Source organism: Cricetulus griseus, chromosome 7 (genome assembly GCF_003668045.3).
Source record: "Cricetulus griseus strain 17A/GY chromosome 7, alternate assembly CriGri-PICRH-1.0, whole genome shotgun sequence".
In the NCBI taxonomy this organism is placed as follows: Eukaryota; Metazoa; Chordata; class Mammalia; order Rodentia; family Cricetidae; genus Cricetulus; species Cricetulus griseus.
In genome coordinates, this window is record NC_048600.1 from 91668726 (window position 1) to 91694653 (window position 25928).

Consider the following 25928-nt stretch of genomic DNA (forward strand, 5'->3'; position numbering starts at 1 on the left):
GACAGGCAGATGAGGAAACTGTCACAATATGTCAGCAGGAGGAAGCAAGGAATGGAAGGAGGTGGACCAGCTGGAATGGTTGAGAGACTGAGTGCTACTATGCACATAGGAGACTTGACTGCTGGAGGAACTTAAAACAAGGGAAAATTAAGCCTGCCTGGTATATAGCACTGTAGAGTCAGAGACAGACAAATCTCTGAGTTCAAGGGCCATCTTGGTCTTATATTTCAGGACAGCCAAGCCACATAATAAAGAAACTGTCTCAAACAAAACAAACAACAACAAAAAAGTAGGGGCTAAGCCCACACCTTTAATCCCAGCACTTGGTAGGCAGAGTCAGGTAGATCTCTGTGAGTTGGAGACCCATCCTGGTCTACGAGAAGCTAGTTCCAGGACAGCCTCCAAAGCTACACAGAGAAACCCTGTCTCAAAAAACCAAAAAAAAAAGGGGATGAGGGGGCTAAAAAAATGACTTACTGATTAAAAGCACAAAGAATAAAGCAAGCTGCCCAAAGTCACAGTTGAGTAGTTGCTAGAGAGGCAGGATCTTGACCACTGGCAGACTAGTCTAATTCTGACACTGCTCATAATACTCTGTTAGGCAAACTAATTAATAGAAAAGCGGGTACATGCCAAGGTCTTAAGACCTTCAAGGAAGTAGCAAAGCTGGAATATGGTGCCACTGCTGACAAGGGAGTGCTATATACCAGGCAGGCTTAATATGCAAAAAGGAGAAAAGGGGTGGGGAGGATGGCTCAGCAGTTCAGAACACTTGCTGCTTTTACAGAGGACCTGGTTCAGTTCTTTCCACTGTCATGGTAGGGGCTTTAGGGAAAAAATAATGCCATTTAAACTGGTGTTTTTATTTCTTTTGGAAATCTTTTACTTTTATTAATATTGAGCAGGAGCTAAGAAACTTTTATTTTACCACTTTGAGTCAAGGGTGGGGTAGAGTTGAAGATGTATCTCAGCCCTTACCTAGACAGTAAATAAAGGAGGATCAGTGTGGCCCTAGATGTGTTCTCTTTACCTTTGAGATGGTGACCTTCTCCACTTCTTTCTTTGTCAGGTGCTTACATGTTGCAAAAGCTGATTGAAGAGACAGATAGGTTTGTAGTATTCACAGAAGAGGAGTCCGGTATGAGTGACCAATTGTGTGGCATTGCTGCCTGCCAGACGGATGACATATACAATCGCAACTGCCTTATTGAGCTGGTGAACTGCCAGGTACCCTTTTCTTTATAGGACACCAGTATCAGGCTAGTTCCCAGTCACATTATTTACTTTTCTCTAGTTTTAAAATATTTTTTTTTAAAGATAGAGTTCTAAGATCTGGGCATGGTGGCATATACCTTTAATCCCAGCACTTGGGAGTCAGAGCCAGGTGGATTCTGAATTTGAGGGCAATATAGTGAGACCCTATTTCAAAATAAGTAAATAAATAAAATAAAATAGGATCCCACTGTGCAGCTGAGGCCATCTTGCCTCGGTTTCTTGAATGCCAAGGTTATGAGTGTGTGTCCTCAACTCAGTGCTTTTCCACTGAAGAATGAATGGTTAGAGCTCAGATTTGTCCCTCTCTCTCTCTCTCTTTTTTGTTTTTGTTTTTGAAGTCAGGGTTTCTCTGGTTAACAAACAGCTCTGGCTGTCCCCGAGCACACTTTGGAGACTGGGCAGGCCTCAAACTCTCAGAGATTGCCTGGCTCTACCTCCCAAGTTCTGGGATTAAAGGCATGTGCCATCACACCTTCCAGATTTGTCCCTTTCTACAGGTATCCTAAGTAATCACTTAGCAGTATAAAACCCAGTGACGTTCACTCTGTAAGCCAGAGTCAGTCACGTACAGTGATCTGAAGATACTTCTCATCTCCCTTCATGTATAAAATTGCTTTTCTCTTTAACAGATGGTTCTTCGTGGAGCAGAGACAGAAGGCTGTGTCATTGTGTCAGCTGCCAAAGCCCAGTTACTGCAGTGCCAACATCATCCAGCATGGTATGGTGACACACTGAAACAAAAGACATCCTGGACTTGCCTGTTAGATGGCATGCAGTATTTTGCTACCACTGAAAGCAGCCCTACTGAACAGGATGGCCGACAGCTCTGGCTTGAGGTCAGTCAGCATGGGTGGATAGGCCCATTATAGCTATAGTTCTCTTGTTAAGCTCCTTCTACTAGACCCACTGGAAGAGTTGTCACAGTACTTACCATCTGCTTAGTAGAAAAGGGAAGCTCCTGACACCTTGAATGTTAGCAGCCTCTGTGCTGTAGGAACATAGTGCTTTTCTCTCCTAGGGTCCTCTGTCTTATTCACCAGCACTGCAGGAAATGGACAGGAACTTCTTTGTTTTCTTTTTTATTAACTTCTCTCATGTGTTACATTCTGATCACAGTTTCCCCTCTTTCCACTTCTCCCCCCATCCCCCTCTTCCTCAGTTCAATTCCAGCAGGCCTCCCAGGGATATCCACTAAACATGGCACATGGCTGTAGTTTTTTTATTGGGACCAGTGGCTCCCCAATAAGCACATAGAGACTTATTAATTATAAATGCTTGACTGATAGCTCATGCTTGTTACTGGCTAACTCTTACGTTTGAAAATAACCCATATTTCTTAGTCCTTTGCCATGTGTCAGTACCTTCTTTCAACGAGGCACATTTGTCTTACTTTGAGACTCTACAGAGACCCCGCCCTTCTTCCTCCCATCATCCTCTCAGTTTGGCTTCCTACCTAACCTCCAGCTATCCTGCCTTTGGCCAGTCAGCTTCTTTATTAACCAATGAGAGTAATACATATTTAGTGTACAAAGTTTGTTCCATAGCACATGGCCTAACAAGACACAATAAAACTGAGCACAAACCCTCATATCACAGCTGGATCTGGTAACCCAGTAGGAGAGAAAGGATTACCAAGAGCAGGCAAAAGAGTCAGAGACATCCCTGCTCCCGCTGTTAGGAGTCCCACAAGAACACCAAGCTGCACAATCATAAGGTATATGCAGAGAACCTAGCTTAGACCCTACAGGGTCCGTGTTTGTTACTTCAGTTTTTAAAGCCTCTATGAGCCCTGCTTAGATGATTCTGTGGGCCAAGTGCTTGTGCCCTCTAACTCCTATAAGCCTTCTTCCCCCTGGCTCGGCCTGGTGTTTAGCTGTAGATGTCACACTAGCAGGCAACCAAAATAGACAGTGGGTCTGAGGACTTTGTTTTGTTTGAAACAAGTCTTGCTATGTAGTCCTAGATGGTCTCAAGCTCTGTGTAGTCCAGGTGGCCTACAACTGCACATCCTTTTGACTTAGCTTCTGTAGTTCGGGAACCCATGCCATGTGGCTAGTCAAGTCTTTATGACCTTTCATAAAGATGATTGGTTGTTTGAGTGAAGCAGTGAGGTCAAATGAAAGACTCTTTATCTAGGAGTCTGGTTGTTTGACTTCTGATGACAGACCATTGTAGCAGCCGAGCCCTCTGTTGAATCAAATGAGAAGGTGCTTTGAAAAAATTAGATGTGTTCAGATGGAAAGTAGTCATATATATATATATTTTTTTTTTTTTAAGTCAGTACATTGGCAAGACAGTGGTTTTGTTAGCTGGTGAGACTGTGAGCAGTAGACTAAGGCTGGGGAAAGAACACTACAAAATAGAGGTTTGTTTATTTCTGAGACAGGCTTTCTCTGTGTAGCCCTGGCTGTCCTGGAATTTACTATGTAGACCAGGCTGGCCTTAAACCAGGAGATCCACCTGCCTCTGCCTCCCAAATGCTGGGATTAAAGGCATGTGTCATTACCACCCAGCCAATGTAGAGAATTTAAACTGTAATCTTTAGGATATGCCCTCAGATTTACTGGAGGGTTAATGGTCATGAGGTAAATCTGGCCAGTATTGTACATTATCATTACATATTTGATAAGCATTATTAAGTATTTACACTGTACTTCACACAGAATTTTAGGATTCAGCTATATCTTGGTAATAACCAAAGTGAAAACATGAATGTTGATTAAAAAAAAAAAATCCAAAGTGATAATCCCGTTTGCTGACCCTTCTTGTCCCTGGCCAATACTTCTATAGAGGACCTTCTGGTTCAGTCAAGGCAGCCTTAAGTGTAATGATATCAGGCATAAATGAGTGTTTAGATCAGATGTCAAACCAAGGAAGGCCGGGTTGTTAGTAACAGAAGAGGTTACCCAACTGTTATCAGTAATCTTGTGGTACTCACAGAAGGTACCTTAGCTGGCTTAGTTCTGGCTTAGTGTAGAATACTTGGCTAACATGTACAAGGCCCTCAAACCCAGGGCCTTGTACATGTACAAGCACCAAAAGAAATCGGCGTGTGGAAGTGGTAATTATCTATGTAAAGGTGAACCCAGGCATGGTGGCTGACATCTGTAATCCCAGCAGTTGGGATCAGAAAAAGACATATCTCTGGGTTTACTGGGCTTTGAGGTCAACTTAGTTTACCTATCAAGTACAAGGTAGTTAATACTACACAGTGAGATCTCAAAAAATACAGCCAGGGGCCATGGCATGGAGATGGTAAAATGTGTTCTGATGCTAAGCTGAGTTCTATCCCTGGAACTCACATAAAAGGGAAAAAGGAAGTGACGGCTCAGCAGTTAAGAGCATTTGTTGTTCTATCAGAAGACTGGGGTTTGGTTTCCAGCACTAACATCAGGTGATTTGAAATTCCAGTTCTAGGGGATCTGGCACCCTTTTCGGGCATTTGAAGGTATGTACCAGTGGTACATACACAGACATTTAGGTACTCATATACACATAAAAAAGTGGGAGAACTGACTCCACAAAATTGTCTTCTGACCTGTAAGCATGCGGATGGTTTTCTTGTCTGAAGATTCAAGGTAGCAAAAACACAAAAAAACATACTAGCCAAACCTCATGGCCCATGTTTATAATCCCAGCAGTTGGACATGTAATCTGTTATTGACTGAATCTTTCTTTTGCAGCATAAGACTCTACTTGAAGCATGACCATCTACAGTGTTGTTAGAATAAGCCACTTTTTCCCCAGGAGCTAAAGGTCCCTCAATCTGTTTTCAGGTGAAGAATATTGAGGAGCACCGGGAACGCAGTCTGGACTCTGTTCAGGAGCTGATGGAAAGTGGACAGGCAGTGGGAGGCATGGTTACCACAACCACAGGTCAGCCTTTCCCTCTCCCATGCTATCATTTGGAGTAAATGTGCATCCCAAAGGTGCCTCATTTACTTACCTAACCTATAATCTGTATTTTTTTTTTCTTTGTTTTTGAAGCAGTGTCTCAGTCTGTATAGGCTTCCCGCAAACTCATGCATGGCTTTAAGCTGCTGAATGCTGTGGTTATAGACATGAGCCCATACTGATTTTTTTGTTTGGGGTCTTTTTGTTTGCTCTTTTCATTTTTTGAGACAGGGTTTTTCTGTGTAGCCTTGGCTGTCCTAGAACTCACTTTGTAGACCAGGCTGGCCTTGAACTCACAAAGATCTGCCTCCCTCTGCCTCCCAAGTACTGGGACTAAAGGCATGTGCCACCACCACCTGGCAACCATACTGTTTTTAAGTTTTAGCAGTACTGGGGAATCAAACTCAGGGTCACTTATGTGCCAGGTGTTTGCTGTACCTTAGAGTTGCACACCCAGCCCTATCATCCATCTATTTATCTATCTCTATTATCTGTCTGAAATAGTCTCATTATGTAGCCCTGGCTGTCCTGAAACTCACTGTATAGATCAAGCTGGCCTAGAACTAAGAGTTCCTGCCTTTGCCTCCCAAGGTGTGTGTTGTCACGCCTGCCCCCAATTTATCTTCCTCCCCCTTAAATTTATTTATTTATTTAGATTTTTCAAGACAGGTTTCTCTGTGTAGCTTTGTAGACTAGGTTGGCTGCGAACTCAGATCTGCTTGCCACTACCACCCGGCCTGGCTTTTTTTTCTTTTTAATGACTTGTTTTTTATTTTATGTGCATTGGTGTTTTATTTGCATATATATCTGTGTGAGGGTTTCTGATCCCTTAAAATTGGAGTTACAGTTGTGAGCTGCCACATGTGTGCTGAGAATTGAGCCCTGGTCCTTTGGAAGAGTAGTCAGTGCTCCCAACCTCTGAGCCATGTCTCCATATCCAATTTATCTATTTTTAACATCAGTGTGTGTTGAAGTAGTAGCATTTTTTGCTATTCTAGACTAAAAGCAACATTTCTGAAATCCTTAAAGTCATACGCAGATGGGAGGCTCTCACCATAAGTCTCATAGAGAATCTCTTTCACTTCTTCCCAGATTGGAACCAGCCCGCTGAAGCTCAGCAAGCCCAGCAGGTCCAGCGGATCATTTCACGCTGTAATTGCCGAATGTACTATATTAGTTACAGTCATGACATCGACCCTGAGCTGGCAACTCAAATTAAGCCACCTGAGGTTCATGAGAACCAGGAAAAGGAGGATCTCTTAAAGAAGCAGGAAGGTATTCAGGGAGGACTGGGAATTTGTGAAAGTAGTTATTTCCTTAGCGGTTTTAAAACAGAATTATTAAAGGGATCCCTGTTCAATGTTGCTACTAACATTTCACTTGACTCTGCATTTTGTAAGTTCAGCCATTCAAACAGCCTGTAACTCTTAGAGGAAACAGGGACTGTGGATGTTACTTATAGTTTTGAAATAAGCATATTCCTATTCCTGAGTATCTCTTGTACCCCTCTGTTGGATTGACTAACAGAAGTGGTTCCAATGTTTGTTAGACTGGGTGTGGTGGTGCACAACTTTACTCTCAGCATCTAGGAGGCAGAGGCAGTTGGATTTCCATGAGTTCCAGGCTGGCCAGGGTTACATAGTGAAACCCTGCCTCAAAAAAAAAAAAAATTATATATATATATATATAATTAGAAGATTGAATATTCAGGGAGAAACTTGAACCTCTTATATTTAACTGCTAACAATTATCTAGGGGCTGTGGATACTTTCACTCTCATCCACCACGAATTGGAAATTTCTACCAACCCAGCTCAGTATGCTATGATTCTGGACATCGTCAACAACCTGCTTCTCCATGTAGAACCCAAGCGGAAGGTGAGCATGAGCCCTTCTAGAATTCAGATTAGCCTTACCTGAACTTTGACCTGTCCTTTACTTGAATCACAGTAAGAAGTAAAGTAATGCTGGGCTTGTGAGATGGTTCAGTGGATAAGAAGGAAACTAGTATCTCTTATTAGTTTGATTGGTAATCCTCTTAATCAGTTCTATTAGAAATTATATAGTTTTCCAGCAGTGGTGGTGCACACCTTTAATCCCAGCACTTGGGAAGCAGAGGCAGGCAGATCTTTGTGAGTTCAAGGCCAACCTGCTCTACAGAAAAGTTCTAGGACAGCCAGGGTTGTTAAACAGAGAAACTCTGTTGGGTGGGGGGGTCATATAGTTAAGCTTTTAAGTGTCTCTAAGACTGTATGTAGAGCTTGTTCTAGCTAATTCTCAGTCAACCAAACATCTCTAACAATGGTAACCGCACACTTTTGCCTCCATCTCTACCTGTGGCTTATAAAATCCACATTGCAGATCTTTTGTATTGATTACCCCTTACTCTTGCTACTGATCATGACCAGTAAAGGTCAGCTTTCCAGAAGAGATCCCCATTCACTTTCCTACAAAACTTACTCATTTAAAAAATGTTAATTCGGGGCTGGAGAGATGGCTCAGAGGTTGAGAGCGCGGACTGCTCTTCAGAGGTCCTGAGTTCAATTCCCAGCAACCACATGGTGGCTCACAACCATCATTATGAGATCTGGTGCCCTCTTCTGGTGTGCAGATATACATGGAAGCAGAATGTTGTATACATAATAAAATCTTTTTAAAAAAAAATTTAATTCACGGGGCTGGGGATGTACCAATAGTAAGCATGTACTTAGCATGCGTGAAGCTGTGGGCTTTATTTACAGAACCATACACAAAAAGTATGCATTTCCCTCTTTTAGGAGCATAGTGAAAAGAAACAGCGTGTCAGGTTCCAGCTTGAGATCTCTAGCAATCCTGAGGAGCAGCGCAGTAGCATATTGCACCTGCAGGAGGCTGTGCGGCAACACGTGGCCCAGATACGGCACTTAGAGAAACAGATGTACTCTATCATGAAGGTATTTACCCCAGGTGATCTGAGGACAGAGAGGTAGCCTGCAGTAGATAGGATCTCCTAATTTCTTCTCTCCTGGTTCCCTAGTCTTTACAGGATGACAGCAAGAATGAGAACTTGCTTGACCTGAACCAAAAACTTCAGTTACAGCTAAACCAGGAAAAGGCCAACCTGCAGCTGGAAAGTGAAGAACTCAACATCCTCATCAGGTACCCAGCAGTCTTCTCTACTCAGTTGAGAGCTGGACTATCTTTCTTGCCCATGTTAGGACAGTCTTTAGGTTTAGTGTGTGTTCTCAAAGCCAATAGCAGGAGTAGATACAGGCACATCTTCCCGTAAGCCTTGCTGAGGTTGGCTAAAGAGTTGAGTGCAAACAGGTTCGCACTGGAGTGCCTCCTAGGAAAGGCTTTGCTGCAAAATTACGTAGTTGAGAAATACCACTTTTGTGGCCTTAGCAGTGTGTGTGTGAACTTCAAATACGTTAAAACTGATTAATAAAGAACAAAATTGAAAGCCAGGTAGTGATAGCACACGCCTTTAATGCCATCACTCGGGAGGCAGAGGCAGGCAGATCTCTGAGTTCGAGGCCAGCCTGGTCTACAGAGCAAATTGCAGGACAGCCATGGCTACACAGAGAGACCCTGTCTCAAAACAGCAACGAAAAAGAAAAATATTGAAGCTATAATCATAGGATTTAATGAGGAAAAGCTATAGAGCTAAAAGGTAAGTTTTCTAGAGTGTCAAAAACAATGCAACAGTGGGAAAAAAAATTAGGTATGCACTAAGCCAGAGGTTGGTCTCTGGGCTTAGCGCCTATAGCATTGTGAGGGACTCCTGCCTATGCGTTCTTTCCCTTACTTGTTTGGCCTTCCTGTTCATGCACAGATGTTTTAAGGATTTCCAACTGCAGCGGGCCAACAAAATGGAGCTGCGAAAACAACAGGAAGATGTGAGTGTGGTCCGTCGAACTGAGTTTTACTTTGCCCAGGCACGTTGGCGCCTGACAGAGGAAGATGGACAGCTGGGAATAGCTGAGCTGGAGCTACAGAGGTTCCTCTACAGCAAGGTATTGGGGCGCAGCAGTTGAATCCATGGAGAGAAAAAAAGGGCTAGTTGCATGATGGTCATGATTAGACACACTGGCCTATAATAAATGATACAGGTGTAGTAGTCAGCCCAGGTGGCGGTGGTGCACGCCTTTAATCCTAGCAGTCATGAGGCAGAGGTCGCAGGACAGCCAGGGCTACACAGAGAAATCCTGTAACCCTGTCCTAAATGAAATAAAAGCCAGGCGTTGGTGGCCCATGCCTTTAACCAGCAGAGGCAGAGGCAGGAGGATCTCTGAAGTTTGAGGCTATCCTGGTCTACAGAGTGAGTTCCAGGACAGACTCCAAAGCAGTACAGAGAAACCCTGTCTTGAGAAAAAAAAAAAAAAAAAAAAAAGGAAAGATATTTATTCTTAGAACTAAGACCCAGAGTAAAGTAATTTTCCAAGTTGAGTTGGAATAGTATCATTCTGATACTGACAGCAACTACCCTACAAGGGGAAAGAATATTATTACAAGGGAAGTTTGAAAATGAATGAGAAATGTCACAATAACTAGGAAGCATTAGCTTTCAGTGGTTTAGCTGGTATTACTCGAGAAACACTAGATTAGAGGGTCCATAGATTGTATATGAGATTGACAGACATATTGATAGAATGTGATGTTGCATTCATACAATCCCATCATTCCAGATGTGCAGGTAAGGAGGCTCAGGGGCTCAGAGCCAGCCACAGGTACAGTTTGCTTTATCAGATCCTGACTTAAAAATAAAAAATGAAATCAGAGTGTTAGATTAGTATATATATGTGTGTGTGTGTGTGTGTGTGTGTATATATATATATATATATATATATATATATATAGTATATGTACATTAGATAATTCTCTATCAAGTTCCTAAGGAAAGCTTGTGGTGAACAGAACAAAAATCTGTCTTACAGGTGAATAAGTCTGATGACACAGCAGAACATCTCCTGGAGTTGGGCTGGTTCACTATGAACAACCTTCTCCCCAATGCTATCTATAAGGCGAGTCTTTTTTTTTTTTTTTTTTTGGTGTGTGTTTGTGTGTGTGTGTGTATGGAATTAGGCAGGGCCTTGTTCATTCTAGACAAGCAGTCTACTAATCTACATTCCCACACCTATATGGAATCCCCATTCCTAGCCCATTTATATGTACTTTAGAGCAACTCCTATAAGAAGCAGTGTGATCTGAGATGGTATAGCTTGCCCAGCTTATCAAGACCTTTGGCCTCAGTTCTCCCTCTGTAGACGGTCTGTGGATTGATTTTTAGATAGAGTACATTTAGTAGAGTTGTTGTTTGCTCTGTCCTATAGGTGGTTCTGCGGCCCCAGAGTTCCTGCCAGTCAGGGAGACAGCTTGCCCTCCGCCTTTTCAGCAAAGTCCGGCCACCTGTTGGGGGTATCTCTGTGAAGGAACACTTTGAGGTTCGTAATAGTACCTTGGGAACCCAGGGTCAAAGGACTTTTCACACTAAAAACTGTTACACTGGTTAGTGATAAAAGACAAGGATAGCGCTTGAGCTTAACTGCTTCTTCACTTCTTTCCCTTGTAGGTGAATGTGGTGCCTCTCACCATTCAACTGTCACATCAGTTCTTCCATAGGATGATGGGCTTTTTCTTTCCTGGTCGAAATGTGGAAGATGATGACGTTGGTGATGAAGAGGATAAGTCTAAACTGGTGACAACTGGAATACCAGTAGTGAAGCCTCGGCAGCTGATAGCAACAGACGATGCAGCCCCACTAGGTCCTGGGAAGGGTGTGACACAGGGCTTGACCCGGAGTTCCGGGGTCAGAAGATCATTTCGCAAATTACCTGAGGTACGGCACATGTCCCTAAAGCTGAATGTGGTAGCTCACTATAATCTTGACAGCGTTAGAACATCATGAGTTGCAGGGCAGCCTGGACCATAAGAGGTTCTTTCTCAAAAAGGCAAAAGAAACCCTCAAAAACTAAAAAACATTTTAGTATGTTTACAAGATTTTGGGGGACGGCTGGAGAGATGGCTCAGAGGTTAAGAACACTGGCTGCTGTTCCAGAGGTCCTGAGTTCAATTCCCAGCAACCACATGGTGACTCACAACCATCTGTAATGGGATCTGGTGCCCTCTTCTGGCCTGCAGGGATACATGCAGACAGAACACTGTATACATAATAAAGTTTTGGCTAGGTGGTAGTGTGCATTGCATGCCTTTAATCTCAGCACTCAAGCCGTACAAGTAGGTGGATCTCTGAGTTCAAGGCCAGCCTGGTCTACAGAGCAAGTTCCAATGCAGTCAGAGTACTATTTAGGATATTTAGTTTCTTCTGGTTTTAAAGGCTTATAACTCCTTTCTTGTCTTCCCTAGCACCCAGTTGATGATATTGACAAGATGAAAGAGCGAGCTGCAATGAACAACTCCTTCATATACATAAAAATCCCACAAGTTCCACTGTGTGTCAGTTATAAGGTATTTCCCATCCCAGCACTTTCTAGAATAGGAAGGAAACCAAAGATTATAGAGGGTGACAACCAGGCTTCCTGTGACAGTGAGCCATGGGTGACAAACCTGCTGTTCCTTCTGCTTCCTGCAGGAGTCAGCACCATTACTAGACTGAGGTAGGGGAAATTCAATCTGTATCTATAGGTTGCTATCATAGGAATTTACTCCAAGTACTGGCTTAGATTCAAAATGGCAGCTGATGTAATTTTTCCCTCCTCCTCCTTTTTGCAGGGTGAGAAGAACAGTGTGGACTGGGGTGACCTTAATTTGGTGCTACCCTGTCTGGAGTACCACAACAACACGTGGACATGGCTGGACTTTGCCATGGCTGTCAAAAGGGACAGCCGAAAAGCTCTGGTTGCCCAGGTATCTCGCCAGGGCTCATGGCTGTTTCGTTAGCAGGGACTGGCAAGCTTTTTGTTGGGCAGATAATAATAAAATGACTAATTTTTGTATTTGATGTTGCCACAGTATAATAAAATGTTTACTTTTAACTGTCATTAATTTGAGGGAACTAAGGGCTGCTTTATGGGTTCTGATTAGATTGTACGCTTCTTGAAAGCAGAGACCATTATTTATTATTTATATACTTTGAACCACCCTATTGTGCTCTGCATGTCAGTTTAATAAATTTTTAATTGGTTCAGTTTGAATTGTTCAGCATGTTCCACTAATATTTTCACTTTTTACTCCTTCCCACTTGCCAGGTAATCAAAGAAAAGCTAAGGTTGAAACCTGCAACAGGGTCTGAGGTACGGGGAAAGCTAGAAACAAAATCGGACCTGAACTTGCAACAGCAGGAAGAGGAGAAAGCTCGGCTCCTTATCGGTTTAAGTGTGGGTGACAGGAACCCTGGCAAGAAGTCCCTCTTCAGCAGGCGCAAGTGATCTGGAGATCCACGTGACTGCAGTCTAGGATCTGACTCTGGCTCAGGATCTGGGGACTTGGGTGTGGGCAGAGCTTCCCTTCATGCCACGGGATTTGGGGGCTTTGGAGCTCATAGGGAACTGAGACCCGTTCAACCGCTGGCCTGTCCCTGCAGGGCATGGTGGACAAAAGTGCTAAATTTCCTCATGCTTATTAGGCCCAGGGCCAGAAAGGCAAGAGAATCAGAAGGCCTGTGGAGTGTGTCCAAGCCTAGTATCCTGCAACAGAAAGGGTGGGGGGATAGTTTTGATCAAGTATGATAAATTTTTATAAATAGACATATATATATATAATATATATATATATATTTCTAAGTGTAATTGCTCTCCCTTTGTGCCAGTAAGCTGAGGGGAGGGGTCTGATCCTCTGTGCCTCACTCCACTGCCTTGTTGTATGAAATGTGTTAGTATTGGGGGGAGGGGTCAGCTTCCCAGTCTGTGTGCTCACTCGGGAGGATGGCATTAGGAGCCAGGGCTGGCCATGGATACCTTCCTTTCCCCCCTGGGGTATGCCCTAGAGAATGGAGAAAAAAAAATGATTTAAAGAAAAACATATTTTAAATTTGATGCTGGCTTTTTTTTTTTCTTTTCATCTGTATTGAGTAAATGTTCAAGTTGTCTGTGTCCTTCCCTCCTCAGTAACCCAACCCCTTTTTTAACTGCCACTGTGATGACTGTGGCCTTCCTACTCCTAAGTCTTGCCTTAGATACTTCCCAGCCCTGGTATGTTGACCTAAAGCTGATGGGACATAGAAAGAGGCAGGGCTCCTGGGTAATGCAGCATCAGAGATAGGAATTGCTTATGTAACTGGGACAGCAGATTAAGCAGAAGGAGAGGAGTCAGAGGCTGGGGATGGGAGCAGTGAGCTGTCGGCAGGGGCAACACACCCGGGTATCTGCTCCTCAAAAGGTAGGGTATGGGGCTCTGGCTGCCTATGGATGGGAATTGAAGGAGGTCTGGGCTAGAAGCCAGAAAGTGCCTAGTTAGCTTGTCAGTGGTAGCCAGTGTGGCAGTGTGAGCATAGATGCTATTATGTGAATAACCCCACTCAGGCACAGGTTGTATGCCTGATTTGTCATGAAGAAAACATACAACTTATCAAGATTTTGAATTATGTTGAGGAAATCTAGGTCAACATCACAAAGCCTGGGAATTTTCCTTCCCTCTGGAGCACTGGTTCTTAATGGGTCATGACCACTTTGGGGGTAGAACTGCCCTTTCACTGGGGTCACTTCGTGTAATCTACATTTCAGATATTTACATTGTAATCTGTAACAGCAAAATTAAAGTTATTACATAGCAATGAAATAATTTTACGTTATTTAAATAACGTAAATTGTTGTGGTAATAAGTTTACCACAACATGAACTGTATAAAAGGGTCTCAGCATTAGGATGGTAGAAAACCACTGCTTTGGAGGTTAAGACTTCTGGGTGGCAGTGACACACACCTTTAATCCCAGCACTTAGGAGGCAGAGGCTGGTGGATCTCTGTGGGTTCAAGGCCAGCCTGGTCTACAGAGTAAGTTCCAGGAGAGCCTGCAAAGTCACAGAGAAACCCTGTCTCTAAAAACCAAAAAGAAAGAAAAACTAACCCTGCAGTACCTCATTGAGTAGATTTAGAATGGCTCCCTTCTCAGCAGGGTGGCAACATCCAGGGTCCCTGGGCGAAAGGCTGGAAGAGCTTCTGGTGTGGTATGGGGACCATCAGGTCAGGTCTGGAAGAACTATGGGTACTTCAGAGGCATCAGGAGCCCCTCCAGCCAGTCCCTCTGCCACTAGAGAAGCCGCTGTCTGAGTGGCCAGTGCCTCAGTTCATCAGCCTCTTTCTACCAGAGTTTCCCATGAGGCCTGTTAGGGGGCAGCAGGAGCTGAAGGTAAGTCACTGGAGTCCCTGGGAAGTTTGTCTTTGGGAGGAATCTAGAAACAACCAGTCTGAGGTGCTCTCTTCTCCATTTCTTTGTTCAGATTTTAGGCCTTGTGGCTAAAGGCTCTTTTGGAACTGTCCTGAAAGTGCTAGATTGTGCCCAAAAAGCTGTGTTTGCAGTGAAGGTAGGAGTCTAGGTATTCCACTTACTCAGTAGTTACTGTTTGCAATCTTAGTTTCAGAGATTAGGAGGAATAAATTGGACAGCATTACTTTCCATGAGTTATCATGCCTCTCCATTTGTAGGTGATGCCCAAAATCAAAGTCCTACAGCGGGATACCCTGAGGCAGTGCAAAGAGGAGGTTAGCATCCAGGTATGCAAAATTCTAAAAGCATGGCTGGAAGAACTAAATTGCTGGTAGAGAAAGTCCCTTCCTTCGTCCAACTTACCTGCTTTTCTTGGCTCTGCCTTCCCCATATGTTTCCATCTTGGTGTAATGTAGCACCAAAGTAAATCCTGAGAAAAGCAGTTATAGCTGCAGACACACTTCAGGTTCTGCCAGGGAACTCACCAACATACATTGGCATGCTCCTTAGTAGTGTGCTGGCTCCAGGGTTCTCGAATGAACTCTGTGATCAGTTCATTTCTACACAAGTCTTTATCATCAATAAGCCTGCTCTTTCCTAATTTGCTTTCTTCTTTGTCTCTAGCGACAGATGAACCATCCTTTTGTACACAGCTTGGGGGACAGCTGGCAGGGAAGGCGACACCTCTTCATTAGTGAGTGGACTGGGCTTTGTCTTCACCCACAAAGGCCCATAGACCATTCTCCCAACCTGACACTATTCTACCTTTGCTTGGTTCCACTCCTCATAGCATTTCTGTATTTCAAAGGAAGAGGGGAAAGGCTTGTGGGATAAGTTTGGGCAGGAGGTCTATAATGTCTTGATCCCAGGCATTACAGACCCCTGATATTGCCTAGATTTCTGGTGCTTTGCAGTGTGTAACTACTGCTGCATGGATCTCTATTCCCTGTGGTCTGCTGTTGGTGGTTTTCCAGAGGCTTCTATCCGTCTCTTTGCAGCTGAACTGGTCCTTGTGCTGTGTAAGTGGTAAAGGAAATAGAAAGGGAAGAATTAAGTTGATGGGGAGGAAAAACCAGAATTCTGGAAGTCAGGGCAGAAATGGGAAAGAAGCTACAGAGACCTTACACACACCCATGCTCACTGTTCTCCACAGGCTATCTCCATGACTTGGGTATCATCCATCGGGATGTAAAGGTAGTGTTACCTCAATAAGAAGTTCCAACATGTTTGAGAAGGCAGTGGGGAGCAGAGACAGTTTATTTGGGATTCAAAGGATTTAGGTATGGGTCCTCCAAGTATAGGTTTGAATGCTGGGTGGACTACCTTCTCCAACTAGCAACTTTACATGAAAGAAAGCCAGATGTGGTCATACTTGCCTATACCCCAGCACCGTTGGGAGTGGGGGACAGGAGGAATGCTGCAAGTTTTGAGGCTAGCCTGGTATATATACCAAATTCCCAGCTAGCCCGGGATACATAATGAGACCCTGTATTAAAAAAAATAACAATGGAAAAGCCAAATCAGAATCAATGAAAAGAGTGAGATAATGTCCTCTTGCCCATCATTTCAGATGGAGAATATTCTTCTGGATGAGCGAGGTATGTCTTCTCCAGCCTCAAGATGAATGGTACCTTTGTTAAAAAAAAAAAAAAAAGACACATGTCGAAACCTGTCTCCTTATTCCATAGGCCACCTGAAACTGACAGACTTTGGTCTGTCTCGACGCCTATCCCAGGGAGCACGAGCCTATACTATCTGTGGTACTCTTCAGTATATGGGTGAGAGAGAAGCTAAAGCTCTGGTGGGGAGGATGACTTAGAGAAGTGAGTGACAAGTACCTTTCATCCCACAGCCCCAGAGGTCCTAAGTGGTGGGCCTTACAACCACACTGCTGACTGGTGGTCCCTGGGAGTGCTGCTTTTCTCTCTGACAACTGGCAAGGTGAGAGAATGGAAGTGGTGCTGAGCAGGGAAGAGAGCTTTGCTTTGCAGGAAAGGCCCTTAGAAAGCCTTGCCTTCTTCCCACTCCCTACCTCTTTAACTCAGTTCCCAGTGGCTGCAGAGAGAGATCATGTGACCATGCTGGCAAGTGTGACCCACTGTAAATCTGAGATGCCAGCTTCTATCACTCAGGAGCTCTCACTCCTGCTTCATGAGGTAGGTTGCATACTGCTTTCCTTTTTGACTCCCAAGCTTGTCATCGTTGCCTTTTCATTGAAGTGACATTTCCCAGCTCTGTTCTCACTCCGACTACCCATTTCCCCTGTAACTGGTAGTGCAGATCTCATTCCTGAGTTCCTCACCCAGAATGGACAGGTCCTTCTGAAGAGCATGGGCCAGTGCTACCTTATCATCTGCAAATCCATCTCCTCTATCCTCACCAGTCCTCCCACTCTTTGTGGTCACCATGTTTCTTTCTCTTCACAGATTTTCTGTGCTTTAGGGTCTCCCTGCCTTCCATAGCTCCCCCCAGCTCCTCTTTCTTATCCCAATCTCACTCTGTTTTCCTTCAGCTCTTATGCCAGAACCCTCTGCACCGTCTACGTTATCTGCATCATTTCCAGGTACACCCTTTCTTTCGGGGTGTGCCCTTTGACCCTGAGCTCCTAAAGAAGCAGCCAGTGAACCTTGTCATGGACACACAATACACCAGTGGGCTGGAATCCGTGCCCTTCAAGGACTTTGACTGTGACCTGGAGTCCTGGGTCCACTCCATCTCTGCTGATTCCCTACTGTAGATTGGAGCCCAGCTGGGAACCTGAGGATCCCTACTACCAGCTCAGTACCACCACCATGAGGACCCAGCTTTTCCTTGTTTGTCCCTTACTATTCTGTTGTAGGTATTGGAGCAGTTTAAGTCTTTGGCATTCTGCAACTGATAGCCAAAACTGCCCCTGATGCTTTCCTATCATACAACCCACCTTTCAATCGCAGGCCAAGGCAGTGACCTCTATTTCACTTCTCCAGTACTTTCACTTAAGTTCCCAAACAAAGGCTTCTTAAACTTTACCTTATTCGTGTTTTTCTACCATACGTCCTTTCTTGGGCAATAATGACACTTTGTGGGATCCCGAGGTGCTTTTTATATGTTTAACAAGCTAGTCAGAAGCAAAATGAATGTTTTTTAAAGATTGCAAAAGCTGGCATTTCAACACCTGAACAAATACATAGTTAAAAAATATGACTGGCCAGGTGGTGGTGGCCCATGCCTGTAATCCTAGCACTGGGGAGGCAGAGGCAGGTCAATCTCTGTGAGTTTGAGGCCAGTATGGTCAACAGAGCAAGTTCCAGCACAGCCAAGACTGTTACACAGAGAAACCCTGTCTGGAAAAAACAGCCCCCCTCCCAAGAAAAGTGACCTAGAAGCTGGACAGATAGCTCAGTGTTAACAATGATCATTGCTCTTGCAGAAGACTCTTGAGTTTTAGCACCCTCATTGGGTACCTCACAAGTACCTATAAATACAGCTCCAGGGAAATCTCACACCTCTGTCTTCCTCAGATGTGACTACCCACATACATACATACATACATACATACATACATACATATATATATATATATATATATATATATATATCCACACAGACACACAAAAATAATTTAAAATAAAAATGTAAATGCCAGGCATGATGGCACATGCCTTTAATTCCAACACCCAACAAGGCAGTTGGATCTCTGTGACTTTTGCCTGATTTACATGGTGAGTTCCAGGATAGCCAGGCTACATACTGAAATAAAATATAAAATAAATAAAATATAAAAAAATAAAGAGCAAAATGGTCCAGCAGGTAAGGGACTTGCCGTGAAGCCTGATTACACATGAGTTTGATCCCCAAGACTCCCATGGGATAAGGAAAGACTGACTCCCACAACATGTATGCAATCCCCCCAAATAAATAAATAGATGAATGTAATTGAGGAAATGTGATCTAGAATCTTGAAGCCATCCTTCAATAAATACAATTTTTAAAAATTAGGAAATGAGCCGGGCAGTGGTGGCAAACACCTTTAACCCCAGCACTCGGGAGGCAGAGGTGGGAGGATCTCTGTGAGTTCGAGACCAGCCTGGTCTACAAGAGCTAGTTCCAGGACAGCCTCCAAAACCACAGAGAAACCCTGTCTTGGGGGGGTGGGGTGGATGGATCTAATAGTTGCCTAATGTGAGGAAGAAAATAAAACTTCATGGGCAGATTATGTCTCCTCTAGTATAACAAGAGAGTCTCCTAAATCTATTAAAAAACAAAGCCTCCTAAAAAGACATAAGGATTATTAAAATGATCATATTCCCATACAGTCCAAGATTCAGAGTTGTTGTTGTTGTTTTTCCCCTTTTGATCTTTACCAGCAGAGGCCCAGGGATTCATCCCAGATGAGCACACAGCAGTCTTGGGACTTTTAGGGGAGAAGAGTTGGTTGTCAGGATACAAAGCAACAGCTCTCCAAGGCTTTGGCCCTGAGCCATTATTGGCTCTGTTAAGCATATTCCTGGTTTTGAACTAAGGTCCTCCTCCGTACATCAGGTCTCAGGGAAAGTCTTGATTAGCCTAGCTCCCAACACCTTTAGTTTTAAGATTCAGAGATTTTGTGTTGTTATTTTGTGATCCTAGGGATCAGGCCTAGGGCCTTATGTATGCTCATGGGTATCTATTGAGTTGCATCCCCGGTATTCTTTCCTTCAGATTTCCTCCTTCCCTAGACAAGGTCTCTTTAAGTGCCAAAGCTGGCGCCTTCAACTCACTCCAGGCAGACCTTGAACTGGTGATCTTCCTGCCTCAATCTTCCAAATGGCTGAGATTATAGTCCTGCACTGCTAGACCTGTGCTGAGCTCGGTTTTGATTAGTAAATGAAAGCATGGAGCACTATGGCACTAACTTTAGGATTTAAAGTTACAGATGTATCTCAAGAACATTCTCCTGCTGTGAGGAAAATCATCCAGAACTTTTATGTACATTTCTGGCATTTGACTTCATTTACTTCAACTCAAAAGTTCCATTTTTGTTCTGATATTTTTAATTTAGGCTCTCAATTTTTATGAGTAATCTCTAGCCCCTTTGTTCTGGTGTTTAAGTAAAAATGTGCTTTATTCTAGACTATTATTTTTCAGTTTTGTCTGATTTCAGGCCAAAAAAATCTGAAGAGTATTGTATATACTCTTAGTATTCTCTCTGGATTAGGCCAGGTTTTCCATTTTATTTGCCTTGGTAGAATTGTTTTCTGGTTCATGCTTTGGCAGTCCATGTGAACCTCTATGCATTTGACTGATGCTCTAATTGTGTGTTAGGGACTGGTTGCTCTTGCAGAGGACCTAGGTTTGGTTCCCAGCACTCAGATGACAGATCACAACCATCTATAACTCCAGGTCCAGGAGATCTGATGCCCTCTTCTGACCTCTGCTGGCACCAGACACATAAATAGTGCATGTACAGATATTCAGGTAAGACACTCATACATATAAAATAAATAATAAAAGTGCTGAGGGATCATAATGTTCTACATAAGAATGTTCAGGGGTGGTGGGCTGGAGAGATGGCTCAGAGGTTAAGAGCACTGGCTGCTCTTCTGAGGACCTGAGTTCAATTCCCAGCACCTACAGGTTAGCTCACAACCATCTATAATGAGATCTGGTGCCCTCTTCTGGCCTGCAGGCAGAACACTACACATAATAAACAAACAAACAAGCAAGCAAATAAATATTTAACAAAAGAATGTTCAGGGGATTCCTGCTGGACCAAGTTATACTTTTCTTGAGCTGCTGTTTGGTTCTTGCTCTTACACTAGTCAGTTATCTATAGTTTCCTCCTTGTACTAATAATATGCCAATAAGAGCCCACTTTGGGGCCTACCTCCAGAAAAATTGCACAACCGTCACTGTCTTTTTCTTTTCCTTATTTTCATTTTTCTGTTATAATCTTTTGTATTACTATATTATCTACATCTTTGTAATCCTTAGATTAATATTGGTATAGAAAAGAATAAAAAAGACTATATCCTTTATCCTGTTAGCTCATTTTTTTCTCTTTAGACATTTTAATAGTTTGTTATATTTGTGGTAATGATCAAAACTACATACTGAATTATAAACCTTAAATACTAAAAGTAGGGACTAATAATTTTTAAGAGAGTCGAATTTGAACTAAGACTATCCAGTATCTGGATCTACAAGTAACTATCTCAGTATGTCTTAAACAAGTCTGTTTAATTGCTCCAGATCTGGGCTATAAAATGAAGGCATTATAATCACTGATTTTATTTTCCCCCTGCACTGCCCTGGGTCTTGTGCATTCTAAGCAGACCACCACTGAGTAGATCAGCTCTAAACATTGGTTAGTAACTGAGGGGAACAGGTTTCAGGTTTCTCATTTTTTTTATTTTTTATTTATTTTATTTTATTTTATTAATTCTAGTTAGGGAACAACAGGTTTCTCATTTTTTTAAGTTAATTATTTAAAAGATTTATTTGCTCTATTTTATGTGTATGATTGGTCTGCCTACAAATATGTAAGTGTACTGTGGTGGTGTCTAAAGAGGCCAGAAGTGGGTGCTAGATTCCCTGGTTATTATAGTTATGGATGGCTATAAGCCATGTTGGTGCTGGGAATGGAACCCTCTACAAGAGCAGGAAATGCTACTGAACCATCTCTCTAGATACCAACTCAAGTGTGTAGCAGAGGATGATTTTAAACTTCAGACCTTGCCCAGTGCTAAGATTATAGGCCTGAACTACTAATCCCAGCTTATTTGATGCTGATCAAACCCAGGGCTTCCTGCATGCTAGGCAAGCATTCTACCAGCTGAGTAACCTCCGCCACCCTTTGTGATTTTTTTTTTCCTCAAAGGCAGAGATAAACTGGGCATGATGAAGTCAGGTGGTGGTGGTGGTGGTACACACCTTTAATCCCAGAACTTGGGAGGCAGAGACAGGTGGATCTCTGTGACTTCGAGGCCAGCCTGCTCTACATAGTGAGTTCCAGGAAAGCCATAGCTACACAGAGAAACTCTGTCTTGAAAAACCAAACAAACAAACCTGAATGGTACACACCTGAATCCTAGCACCTGGACAGGGCAGCAGTGGCAGAAGGATCCTGGTTTAAGGGTTAGCCTGAACTACAGTGGGCAAGCCTGTGTTTCAGAAAAACTAAGCAAAGGCCAGCAAAGACTAAATTAGCATAAGCAAAGGTGCTTGGCCTCGAGGCTCCCTCATGATCTGAGTTTTGTTTCTTTGTAACCCTGGCTGTCCTAGAACTTTCTCTGTAGACCAGACTGGCCTCAAACTCAGAGATCCACCTGCCTCCACTCTGGAGTGCTGGGATTAAAGGTGTAGAATGAATATGGCCAGCAGACTGGACATGGCCATGAGAAAAGCAGAGCAGAGAGAGAGGGAGAATATGGACACACACACACACACACACACACACACACACACACACACACACACACACACCGCACACATAGAGAGAGAGGGAGGGAGGGAGGGAGGAAGAAGAGAAAGAGCATAGCTGAGATAGCAGGGTTATAAGGAAAATGAGAAGCTGGGGAAGGAAGCCCATGGCTGGAAGTTAGTTTCGGGTAGAGGAGGAGGTGAGACAAGCTGAGGAGAGGCCGTGGGCCATCATGGACTCTAACATATGTGACAGGCACTTGTGACACTGAGGGAGCCTGGAAGCCATCACAAGCTTGGTATGCTAATGAGGCACCACAAAGACCATTTGTTCCTTCTGCCGGTGATAAGAGAAAAAGGCTTCTTTTGGCAGAGGGGAACTGGCTTCACAAGTTCCTGAGGAATGGTGGCTTTGTCTGACTGCCAGAATTTGGGGAAATGGAGTTTCCTTTGGACCTGACACATGGTGAAGGAGAGAATCAGGCCCTGCAAGTTGTCCTCTTACTTCCACACATACATGCACACACACACACACACACACACACACACACACACTGAAAAATAAGTTATTAGTGACAAAAATATACATATACAGGTGGCTGGGTATATAGTTCAGTTGGTAAAGTCCTTGCTAGCATTCATGAAACCCTGGATTTGATCCAAGTGTGCTGTAAAAATCCCGTGTAATCCCAACATTTGGGAGGTGGAGGTGGGGTAGGGGTCAGAAATTCAAGGTCATCCATAGCTACATAGTTTGAGGCCAGCTTCAACTTGAACTGACTGTGAAACCTTAACACACACACAGACACACACACACACACACACACACAAAGTAAAAACAAAATAAGGATAAGGGTAGTAGATTACATGATATTGTGTGCCTAGAAGTGTTACTATCAATTCATCTGATGACAGTAGCACAATTAAAGTCCTGAGGAAATTGTGAACATGGGCACTGGGTCCCTTTTGTAGGCTATATTAGATAGCTTAGAGACAAACAAATGTTGTCTGAATTATCTCTTAGCCAAAGAGAACTTGGTATGAGGTCTCACATCTGTGATTCCAGCACTTGGGAGATAAAGACAGAAGGACAACTGGAGTGTTGAGGCCATCCTATGCTGCCTGGTACATCCCAGTACAAAACTCAAGAAACTGAAAAAGTATGGCATGGTGGTCTACAAAGCAAGTTCCAGGACAGCCAGGGCTACACAGAAAAACCCTGTCTCAACAGAGACAGAGACAGGCAGAGAGACCCTTTGCTGTACCTTGGTCAATCCAGGCTCAAGAGCATTCTCAGGACTCAAAAGTCTGAGGCAGAAGGATTGCTGAAAAAGTGAGGCCAGCCTAGACTAAAGAGAGATCCTATTTCAAAGGGGGGAGGGGTAGTGGAATCATTCTATTGAGAGTGGAAGAGAAGTTCCTTGGTAAAGCACAAACTTAGTATGTGCTATGGTTTGAATGAAAATGGCCCTGTAGGCTCAGAGAGAGGTATTATTAGGAGGTGTGACCTTGTTGGAGGAAGTCTGTCACTGGGGGTGCACTTTGAGGTTCAAATGCTCAAATCCCAGTGTCACTCTCTTCCTGCTGCCTGCTGGGCCACGTGTAGAACCCTCAGCCCCTTTTCAGCACTGTGTCTGCCTGCATGATACCATGCTTCCTGCCGTGACAACAATGGACTAAACCTCTGAAATGTAAGCCAGCCCTAATGAAATGTTTTCCTTTATAAGAATCTCCATGGTCATGGTGTCTCTACACACAATAGAAACTAAACTGAAGGTGGTGGTGCACGCCTTTAATCCCAGCATTCAGGAGGCAGGGGCAGGTGGATCTCTGTGAGTTCCAGACCAGCCTGGCCCACAGAGAAAGTTCCAACACAGCCAGGACTGTTACACAGAGAAACCCTGTCTTGAAAAACCAAAAGAAGAAGAAGGAGAAGGAGAAGGGAGAAAGAAGAAGAAAGAAGAAGAAGAAGAAAGAAGAAGAAACCCTAAGACAGCAAGTTCTAGACTCTGAGCTCCATCCTCAACACCACCCACTTATATTGTCTACCCCTATTTTTATTTAAAGTTATTCTAATGCCTTCAGACTAGTGCTGTTTTGTTTCTAGAGTTCAATAAAAAGAAGTATAATGCAAGAACTAAGGAAGCAGAGAAGAAGTTGAAGAGGAGTACAGTCTACCTCACCAGAGCATAGCTTAAAAATGAAACAACAAAAAGGCTATGGTTGGTGACATATATGCCTTTAATCCCAATACTCAGGAGGCAGAGGCAGGGGAATCTCTTAATGAGTTTGAGGCCAGCCTGATCTACATACCAAGTTCTAGGACAGACCCAAACAGAGAGAGATTCTGTCTCAAAATGCAAATTACCTAAGTAATTTGTGTATATGCAAGTCTTTGTTTTGTTTTTTGAGACAGGGTTTCTCTGTATTGTTTTGGAGGCTGTCCTGGAACTCGCTCTGTAGACCAGGCTGGCCTGGAACTCACAGAGATCCGCCTGCCTCTGCCTCCTCAGTGCTGGGATGAAAAGTGTGCACCACCAACGCCCCGGCGTAATTTGTATATATGACATGTTTGTGTGTGTGCCTACACACTTGTTCACATTTGTTCAGGCTTGTGGAACCAGAAGTCAATATCAGGTATTTTCTCCAATTACTTTCTACCTTATTTTTGAAGGCATTTTCTGTCATGGAACCCAGAACTCACTAATTGGTTAGACTCCCTGGCCAGGGAATCTTCTGCCCCACCATGTTAGGCTTACAGACATAAACTACTTTTTCTCGATCCCCCCACCCCCCCTTTTGAGACAGGGTTTCTCTGTGTAGCCTTAGCTGTCCTGGAACTCACTCTGTAGACCAGGCTGGCCTCAAACTCAGAGATCCACCTGCCTCTGCCTCCCAGACATTGGATTAAAGGCTTGTACCACCACTGCCTGGCTCCAAAGAGGAGCTTTAATGATATACAGAGAAACCTTGTTTTGAAACTAAACAAAAGAAAACCAAAAACTCTCTCTTTGGTTTGCTTCCTTCTCTCCAGTCATTAAGACTTCCAGATTTGCCTGTAATCTCAGCACTCAAGAGGCTAAGGCCAGGACCGGGAGCTAGTTAAGAGGCTGGCAAGACCCTCCTTCAACATGGTGCTATCAATGATCAACTTGAACACTCACCTTTCAGGCTTTGTGGTTCCAGCCAATTGGAAGGTAGAGACAGGATGATGGGGAGTTCAGGACCAGTCTAAGCCATATAGCAAGACTCTGACACAAGATAAAATATTTGCTTTGGAGGCAGAAGAATCAACCATTTGAGGCCAACTTGTGCTATGTGTTGAGGCCTTATTTCAAACAACCAAAACCTTCAGCTATGAATACAAAATTAATAAATACCAGCCTGATATAATGGCACCTACTTTTAATTCCAGCACTCAGGAAGCAGACAGAGGCAGGCACATCTCTGAGTTTGAGGCCAACCTGGTCTACAAAATGATCACCACACGGGCCAAGTCTGCATAGTGAGACCCTGTATTAAAGACACACATAACACTAATTCTACCTTCAGTGGGAAGATTTCCCCTATGAAGGGATTCAGTAAACAGAAGCCTGTCTTCATGGGATGTCATGCAAATTATATTATCTTTGTATTCCTTATGTATAAAATGAATGAGTTAATAATTCTGGCACTTGAAACCGTGCCAGAATCATTATAAATGTACAGTACAGTACATGTCAGCTCTTATTTTAATAATCTTGTTGCAGGCTCTAAGGTTAGACACAAGAAAGGCCCAGAAATTCTTAAGAGGCATTTACCTGAAGGCACTTAGGGACTCTCAGGCCGTTATGAATCTGGCACCTGCACCTGAACAGCCCAACTGAGTGAAGTGCGGCTTGCCCGGTAACTGAGGGAAAGGAGCCACTGAAACAGGATTCCTTGACTTTCCAGCTGTCCATGGTGTCCCTGAACCAAGGACACACCCTAGGTGCCTGAGGCCCAAGCAGAGGCGTTGGGTTGAGCGCGCTGAGGCTGAC

General features: G+C 43.7%; 2 protein-coding genes and 1 long non-coding RNA gene across 5 annotated transcripts in view; 2 read left to right on the forward strand and 1 right to left on the reverse strand.

Annotated features, from left to right (window-relative positions):
• Window positions 1-13141, forward strand: part of LOC100761624 (protein KIAA0100) — a 29638-nt gene extending 16497 nt beyond the window's left edge. Inside the window, exons 25-38 of the mRNA XM_027426589.2 lie at window positions 1070-1227; window positions 1905-2111; window positions 5052-5151; window positions 6262-6444; window positions 6925-7046; window positions 7946-8101; window positions 8185-8306; window positions 8983-9163; window positions 10085-10171; window positions 10481-10591; window positions 10720-10986; window positions 11514-11615; window positions 11880-12014; window positions 12356-13141. Coding sequence (XP_027282390.1) covers window positions 1070-1227; window positions 1905-2111; window positions 5052-5151; window positions 6262-6444; window positions 6925-7046; window positions 7946-8101; window positions 8185-8306; window positions 8983-9163; window positions 10085-10171; window positions 10481-10591; window positions 10720-10986; window positions 11514-11615; window positions 11880-12014; window positions 12356-12535 — 2111 coding nt within the window. The 3' untranslated portion in view covers window positions 12536-13141. The remainder of the gene's footprint in view (window positions 1-1069; window positions 1228-1904; window positions 2112-5051; window positions 5152-6261; window positions 6445-6924; window positions 7047-7945; window positions 8102-8184; window positions 8307-8982; window positions 9164-10084; window positions 10172-10480; window positions 10592-10719; window positions 10987-11513; window positions 11616-11879; window positions 12015-12355) is intronic.
• A 147-nt stretch (window positions 13142-13288) lies between these two features.
• Rskr (ribosomal protein S6 kinase related) lies at window positions 13289-17537 on the forward strand. 3 transcript variants are annotated; one of them, XM_035447361.1, is made up of 12 exons: window positions 13289-13484; window positions 14218-14451; window positions 14543-14626; window positions 14748-14816; window positions 15154-15223; window positions 15444-15548; window positions 15683-15723; window positions 16100-16127; window positions 16218-16307; window positions 16382-16470; window positions 16575-16685; window positions 17042-17537. In XM_035447361.1, exons 1-12 carry the CDS (start codon window positions 13428-13430, stop codon window positions 17264-17266), a joined length of 1203 nt encoding a protein of 400 aa, XP_035303252.1. In that variant the 5' UTR covers window positions 13289-13427; the 3' UTR covers window positions 17267-17537. The 3 variants fall into 3 exon arrangements, with proteins under 3 accessions (XP_035303252.1, XP_035303250.1, XP_035303251.1); XM_035447359.1 differs by having other exon boundaries at window positions 13289-14451; window positions 15426-15548; XM_035447360.1 differs by lacking the exon at window positions 15444-15548 and having other exon boundaries at window positions 13289-14451.
• LOC113831639 lies at window positions 15756-25926 on the reverse strand. Its single transcript, XR_003487268.2, has 2 exons — window positions 25710-25926; window positions 15756-16160 (listed from the first exon to the last, which is right to left on the reverse strand). It is a non-coding gene; the product is annotated as an uncharacterized LOC113831639 (long non-coding RNA).
• Between the last annotated feature and the right edge of the window lie 2 nt (window positions 25927-25928).